Source organism: Triticum dicoccoides, chromosome 6B (assembly GCF_002162155.2).
Source record: "Triticum dicoccoides isolate Atlit2015 ecotype Zavitan chromosome 6B, WEW_v2.0, whole genome shotgun sequence".
NCBI lineage: Eukaryota > Viridiplantae > Streptophyta > Magnoliopsida > Poales > Poaceae > Triticum > Triticum dicoccoides.
In genome coordinates this window covers 238,851,347-238,859,350 of record NC_041391.1, presented here as the reverse complement: position 1 = coordinate 238,859,350, position 8,004 = coordinate 238,851,347, and the positions used below count along the sequence as shown (strand labels likewise).

The window sequence follows — 8,004 nt, the reverse complement described above, 5'->3', positions numbered from 1 at the left end:
TCAGTGAGGCCGAAATTCTAGGATTTGGCTTTGGCAGTGTATAGGATCAACTTGGTGGGTTTGGGATAGATGTTTTCAGGGGGACCGAGATGAAATTTTAGGGTTTGGACATATGTTATTTGGAGAGGGTGTTTGAGAATTTTTGGAGCAATATCACTAAGCACTTGAGTCATGATCAAAACCGCATCCCCTTTTAATAGTATTGACTTTTCTATGGACTCAATGTGATCTTGGATCACTTAACAGAAAATATAGAGTCTTGAAGCTTTGCCAATCCATGTCCTTAGCATTTTGAGGGGTACACAATCTCATGTCCTTGCGATGCCAATCATTGATCTTTTCTGAAATCTATTTTTAATAAGCATTAGATCAATGATATATATGTTGTTATGAATTACCAAAACCACCGGGGGATTAGTTGCACTTTCAGCGGCCAAAGAGGAGAAGGCATGGAAAACTTTGTGGAAGGCCGAGGTTCCAGGCAAGGTTAGAATGTTCCTTTGGCGGTCATCGAAACATTCGATTCACACTAATGATGTCAGGGCACATGACCAATTCGAGCGCGTATGATATCTGCGGAGCACCGAATTCATGGAGGCATTCATTGGTCAACTGCACAATGTACAGGTGTACCTGGGCATTAGTTGATAAGGAGCTGGCACAAAAGATAACATCCACTCCGGAACCGAATGCGAAGCAGTGGCTGTTCACGCACATGGAAACATTGTCGCATGACCTCTTTGTGAAACTTTCTGTCACTCTGTGGGCTATATGGGCAGCTAGAAGGAAAGCTATTCATGAGGGCATCTTTTAGAGCCCGCATGCGATACAATCCTTCATCAATCGTTATATCGAAGAGATTGACATGATCAAGGAAGGAAGGCGGACTCCAGTTCGAGCAACGCCTGTTCCACCCATTGTACCACCATCAAGACCAAGAGCTCGGGGTTCAGTAAGATTCATGTCGTCGTGGGAGTCTAACTAGGAAGAAGAGGCTCGGCTATAGCAGTATGTAAAGACAACAAAGGGAATTATTTGGGAAGTTCGGGATTGGTGATTGACGGTTCACATGATCCGACCATGCTTGAGGTGATCCCATGTCGGGAGGCACTTGCGTTAGCAGTGGAACTGCATCTACAAAATGTCGCTATATCGTCTGACTCACAGCTAGCGGTGAATGCCATAGCCAAAGGGTCTATTGAATTTATGCTCCAGCCAACTCATCCAAAAGTCTGAACTGATGAAGGAAGGTGGGCAATATATTTCAACTCTACCCCTCACATTTAGGCTATTTTTGTCCTTAGACGTGAGATTGATGTGGGCCGTAGAATCGTTTTATTTAATACCGCGTTGGCAGGGTCTTGAACCCAAGACCTGTTGGCTCTGATATCATATTGAATTTATGCTCTAGCCAACTCATTCAAAAGTCCGAACAGATGAAGAAAGACGGGCAATATATTTCAACAGAGTCGAAGGAAGCTATAGAGCTATTATCGGTGAAATTAAATTCCAAGCAGCTTTTTTCACTTGTAACTTTTCTTTCAAATGTCGTGTTGTGAATTATGAAGCACATAAAAGTTAGCGAAGTATACTTTTAGATTCGATCACGAGCGTTATGTTTGGTTTGGCCAACCTCATGACCCAACTTGTATCCCATCTTGTGTGGAGTTTGATGAATAAAATTTTGTCTTGCCCCTAAAAAAAATCAGTCATACCGGACAGGCCTGACGACCGGCAGCGGGCGACGCCACGACGGTCACAGCGAAGCAGAGCAAACCACCTCCGCGACCACACCAATGGCGACCACCTCTTGCACCTCGCCGTTCACCTCCACCGCGGCCCTCTCCGCCTCCCAGCCGGCCTCCCCCTCCTCCAAGCGCTTCCTCCCCTTCCCGTCCCGCCCGCCGCGCCCCGGGACCCGCGTCCGCGCGGGCTCCCTCAGGGAGTGGAGCGAGTTCGAGGACGCCGTCGAGAGCAAGGACCTCTCCCGCGCGCTCCGCTTCCTGCAGTCCGTGGAGCCCGCGTCTTATCCGGAAGCGTCCACGAATGCCGCTACGCAGGTGGCTCTCCCCCTGTCGCCGGGGCGGGACTGGGAGGTGCTGGACACCTGCATCGACGCAGATGACATGCGGCTCGTCGGCCGGGCGTACCAGTTCCTCTCCGACCGCGGGGTCCTCGCCAACTTCGGCAAGTGCAAGAACATAGGTAAACGGCGATCTCTCGTTAATTGTCCCATTTTTTTGCGTGATAATTGAATGGGTTTGAGGGCCATTTTATCCAAAATTATTATCACAGTTGCCAAACTGCCTTCAAATTTGTATTTGGTGTAGAATTCGGTATGTTAGCTGTTAGCAATGTTCGATGAGGACCGCGGGGGTTCATGGTAAAATCCAGCATTCTAGCTTGTATAGGGTAGTTAGCTATCTGTAGAACCCAAAGCTGTGAACTAATCTGAAAGTGTTTCACTGTACTGATTCAGTCAAGGAATGCCCTGAAAATTTGCACTTGGCTTACACTGTATTTACAGCAGTGCAGTGATAATTTCATTTAGGTCAAGAGATATTTATACCCTTTTTGCTGCAGTTCTGGAGGGACCGAGAGAAGTTACACCGACAATTTTGAAGGAGATGACAGGCCTGGAAGGTGAAAATTGAGGCAATATTCCCTTTCTTTCATCTGTGTTCTTCCTTATTCAAACATTGAAGTGGCACTGTTTTTTAAACTCATACTGCAACACTCCTTGTCTTACCCGTGGATATGTGAAATAGGATAATGCACCAATTTAGGACTTCACCTTCTTATGTAGCCCTTATCTTCTTCATGTTTTACTTTTCTCAGCTGCAAAGCTTGCACCAAAGAAGTGGGGTCTCTCAGGAAATTCTCGTTATGTTCTGGCTACTTTTTTTGGTGGTGCATCTTTTCTACTAACCCAAGGAGTGGATGTACGGCCTAACTTGGCTGCGATATTGGCGTTAGCAACAGCAGATGCGCTTTTTCTTGGTGGTACTTGTGCTGCACAAATCTCATGTTTCTGGCCTCCATACAAGCGCAGAGTCCTTGTACATGAAGCCGGACATCTTCTTACTGGTATTTCTTTCCTTCAATGTCTCACACTGTTTTATGGTCTCAAGTTCCTGTATCGTTCCAACTTTAGGATGGTAGCTTTTATGTGTTAGTTTTGCAGTCTGCTATTTGCATTGTTCAGGATATCGGTAACTGGTACCATATCCGTCAGGTGACGATAAGGGATTATATAGGCGAATCGGCCCGTTAGTTGGCCGATAAACCAGTTAATTGGTTATTTGGTGACCCACCGAGTAGCGACTAACTGGCCGATATTTGGAACAATGGCTATCTGTATAACATCTGACTTCTGAGACTAGTTTTTACCCTAAAATATCTTACTTTCATGAACTTGTGTCTAGCTTATCTAATGGGCTGCCCCATACGAGGAGTCATCCTGGATCCCTTTGTGGCACTGCGGATGGGCATTCAAGGCCAGGTACCACCTTTACTACTTTTTATTATTTATTTCATGTATGTTGTGCTAGTTGTTTTTTATGTTTATTATCTGATGAAGTAGTGTAATTTCTGTCATTTCAATACATCATCCCGCCTTCTCAAAATTTTGAGTTAAGGTTACTTACAAGTAACAAATGTTCTACTGCCATCACTAGCAAAGTGGTGTGACTGAGTTCAATCTGCCCATGTTCCTGCATACATTATTAAATAAGTATGCAGAAGTATTTTGTTTTCAAGTTGGATTTAGATGCAGTTTTAGAAGTCTTTGCTGATCTAGAAGGCTAATACACCTCACCAAGTTGGTATGTGGTAGCCAAGACTAAAGAAATATGTCTTGTAAGAAGTGGCTGAGCTAGCCGGCCTTTGGAGCCTGGGCAAAGCCTAACTGTGGCTATGGTAGTTTTAAAAGAATAGGTCCCCGCCCCAGTTCCATTGATCACGAAACCAAATCGGTTCAGGTTTTACATCACCAGTCCACGGGGGAATAACAGAAGCGTTACCCCAGCAAAACAAAAGAAGTAAATAAAAAGTTCAGAGAACGTCTCGTACATCTATTAACCGTGTTACAAGGAGATAACAAAAGATATCCACACGACCAGAACCCCAGATCACACTCAGATGTTGGGGACGACATGAAGCATCATCCCATTCTTCACAAATTTCAGCGAGGTGGCCTCCAGCCAGCGGCCCAGCGCACAAGACTGGCCGTAGTACCTTCCCAGGCTTCAGAATTAGCATGACGCGGCCATGGGAACTCCATCTTCAGAGACTCAGGATGGAACCACTCTGTATATCTGCTCTCTTGCACCCTCTGAGCACAGGAGCCGCCACTGAAAGAAATGCAGCAATTTTCCGCCAACTCACCCGCATTCCAGACAAATATGTGCTCGATTAAAGCAAATATGATTATGAAGCTTCCACAACCCCCATAGCGTCATTTGCTACTTTATGGTTGTATTACTTATCCACAAACAAGCTCCAGCCTCAAAGTAAGTTAGTAATGCCTGGAAGTCCAGTGAAATGAGAGATCACTTTCCAAGCATGCATGCCTCAGCTTCAGAAGAGAGTACAGATGATAGATCAGGCACATTCTGTCTTTTATTCAAATTGTCTCTAGGTAGGAGCCTGTTATTAGCCAGTAACCACAAGAAAATGTGGATTTTTGGTGGGACAGCTAGCTTCCAAACAGCAGGAACATGTACAGGCATAACTCCCTTAAAGTTGATGATAGTGTAAAATTAACTAGCAGAGTACATCCCTTTTGATTCAAACCTCCCAGATAATAGCATGATCATACTCATTAATCTGAAGCGAATTAGCAATATGAATCACATCAAACTGTTTGTTGAGCCGATTCTGATCTACACATCTTCTAAAAGTATCTTTTATATTGCACCCAATCCCAGATGTCAGGGCAATATTATGCCCATACAACTCCTAGAATTTTTTATTTTTTTTTGAAAGACAACTCCTAGAATTGAATAGCAGATTTGAGCTGCCAAACCAATGGTCTTCCAAGAACTTAACCTTTTTGACATTTCCAACCTTCCACTGATATCCCATCATACCAGATTTTGCAGCCCATAAGACACCCTCCAAAAGGGTGAGATATCATTGGTAGGACAGGCAAATAAGTTTGGGTCCTGAGTTCTATACTTACAAAACAATTATCTGTTTCTAGAGTTTGTTGTCATTAAATGGTACTCCCTCCTTCTCATAATGTAAGACGTTTTTTGACACTAGTGTAGTGTGAAAAAACGTCTTACATTATGGGACGGAGGGAGTATCTTTTAACCCAAAGTCTAGAGACACACATTCATATCTGTATCCCTAAACCACCAAATTATTTTTCCTGTGTGAACAGATACCAATTGGCTCCAGATTCTTTTTTTCCTGTGCCAACAGATATCAATGGGCTGGATGATATTTATGGTGTCCTTCATGATCATCCAGAAGCAGTATGCCATCTGAGAATTTATGAGAGCTATAGCCCATTTAGGGAATTTAATGACACTCATCATGTAAATAGGAATATTTGCTTAGCAGGATTGAATAGAACTAATTTCTCACTATCAATGACAGGTTGCAAGTCCTCCTTTCTAAGTTTGTTATAGTGCAAGGGAACTCCAAGATACTTCATAGGAAATTCCCCTAATCTGTAACATAAGGTTTGGGCATAAGTTTGTCCCTAATCAACATCGATGTTGATAGGCTAGAGAGGATCACACTTGTGACGGATATTTGTTCCAAGCAAGAGAGGATCCGCTTAAGGATCATGGCAGATTTTTTTTTCAAACCAGATATTAAACCATGCCTAGGAGATTTCATCAGCATTCTAGTGAACAATCAGTTACTAGGTTAAATAGTAAAGGAGAGATAGGGTTGACCAGCTTCAAAGAAGTTGCTATTGATGTCATTAATTCTAAAACACCAACAGATCCTTTATAGAGCAAGGATTGTATCAAATTCATCTATTTAGCACCAAAGCCTCTCTGGTGCATCATAGAATTAAGAAATTCTCTATTTACTCTATCAGGCCTTCTCATAATCTAGCTTAAACATAGAACCAGATTGCTCGTTGTGTGCTACATCATGAATAATTTCATGTGCATTGATATGGTAGTGAACTTTTGCCCAAACATTAGTCTTCAACCTCAAACACATCACTTTTTCTACTAAAAGAATATATTGTTTCTAAGGGAGGCTTGCCAGCCGAGTCCGGCCAGCTGCCCAGGGTTGCCAGGAGGTGGCTCCGCCAGTGCTCGTAAGAGTAAGACTATAGGATTAGACTTCCTTGTTTTTCTTTGTGCAGATTGTGGCACAATCTGTCAAAAAAATCCTGAAGGATCTGAGATATGCTTTTCATGGAGATCTCAAGATGTGTAATCTCACACCTCTGCAGGCAGGAACACAGTTCTGGGATGCAAAGATGGAGAAAGAACTTGGTGAGGGTCATCTGTCTAGTACAGCATTTGACAGGTATGTAACCAGGCGTTATGTTTCGATTTCGACACTCGGAGTTGTTGGACATCGTCTCTTCTGTACTGAAGCGAGACCGTAATTGCAGATACTGCATGATTCTGTTTGCTGGAATTGCCGCAGAAGCACTTGTATACGGGGAGGCAGAAGGAGGAGAAAATGACGAGAATTTATTCAGGAGTTTGTGTGTTCTGCTCGATCCTCCGCTTTCTGTCGCACAGGTCCATATTCTTCTTCTGATGTGTCTCTTCTTACCTTTGTCTTAATAAACCAAAACAGTCCATGAGTATCTTTCGTTGCTTATCACCAGATGGCAAATAGAGCTCGCTGGTCAGTGATGCAGTCTTACAACCTCCTGAAGTGGCACAAGAAAGCGCATAGAGCTGCCGTCAAAGCACTCGAAAGCGGACATGGTCTCAGCATCGTCGTTAGGAGGATCGAAGAAGCCATCGCCTCCGACAGATAGCTGGGGATGTTGATATCTTACACGTATTCGTGCCGATAAGGTTTACTTACTGAGAGGTTTCAGCAATGCAAAGAAGTTGACGCACACAAGAAATCTTGCTACTTGCCGAGGCAAGAAGTGGAGTTAAGCTGGGATTGCACGCGCTCTTCAATGAAAGCGTAACCATATAGTATATCTCGTCGATCCATTGATGTGGGTAAAGGAGGAAAGGATCATCTGATGCATGTGTAGCCAGATGAGCTCCGTGGAAATTTGCAAGCTGGGAAACAGCTATGTGCTTGGTGTTGTTGCCAGTATGCCATATATGTGCATATATATAGGAGATGTAAAGAAGTGATGATGATGAATGTTTTTCTGTACGCTTGACAAGTATAAACATAGGTAACAATAGATATAGCTTTTTGTTTCAGTGCTTTTGACAGCTATCTGGTTGATTGGATGACCGATCGTTGTCTATGGCTTGATTCCATGCTCCAAACATGATATAATCCTCGGATATGCAGAACTCGCAACTCTTAGAAAGTAGAATGACCAACTTTTACATGAATTTTCAAGTGGATGAGATCGATGAGTGGCCTCAGTTGGAGATGGGATTGCACGTGTTTATGGATTGAACGAGATTCAAGCGGGAGAAATGGTGGAATTTGCGAACGGTGTGAAAGTTTTTCTCTTTTGATAGCCACTCTTCCATCCCACAGTACCACAGAGGGTATCAATGGCCTTGTGATCTCCATGAACGGAGATCACTACTAAAAAACTATAACTATAAGGGCTCGAACCAGAATTTCGCCTCTGCCACTTTCAGTTCATTGTGTGGACAGAAACATTTGCAAGAGGACGCGTCACTCGAAGCTACTCCCTCCTTTTGAAAATACTTGTCATCAAAATGAATAAAAGAGGATGTATCTAAACGTGTTTTAGTTCTAGATACATCTCTTTTTGTCCATTTTGATGACAAGTATTTCCGGACGGAGGGAGTATGAAACAAACTGCTTCCATTTATGTTTGCTCGCTTGCCGATCGAAGCAGCTCTGGAC

General features: G+C 43.4%; 1 protein-coding gene across 1 annotated transcript; it reads left to right on the top strand.

Annotated features, from left to right (window-relative positions):
* Positions 1-1,717: 1,717 nt before the first annotated feature.
* LOC119324165 lies at positions 1,718-7,376 on the top strand. Its single transcript, XM_037597933.1, has 7 exons — positions 1,718-2,205; positions 2,584-2,643; positions 2,839-3,087; positions 3,426-3,502; positions 6,425-6,501; positions 6,590-6,722; positions 6,812-7,376. Exons 1-7 carry the CDS (start codon positions 1,797-1,799, stop codon positions 6,965-6,967), a joined length of 1,161 nt encoding a protein of 386 aa, XP_037453830.1. The 5' UTR covers positions 1,718-1,796; the 3' UTR covers positions 6,968-7,376.
* Positions 7,377-8,004: the final 628 nt, after the last annotated feature.

Excerpts from the sequence above, each read along its gene's own strand:
- LOC119324165 (XM_037597933.1), top strand. The coding sequence starts at position 1,797 with ATGGCGACCACCTCTTGCACCTCGCCGTTCACCTCCACCGCGGCCCTC. Across the intron at positions 3,503-6,424 it reads GGATGGGCATTCAAGGCCAG|GCAGGAACACAGTTCTGGGA; the intron begins GTACCACCTTTA and ends ACACCTCTGCAG. Across the intron at positions 6,502-6,589 it reads TCTAGTACAGCATTTGACAG|ATACTGCATGATTCTGTTTG; the intron begins GTATGTAACCAG and ends CCGTAATTGCAG.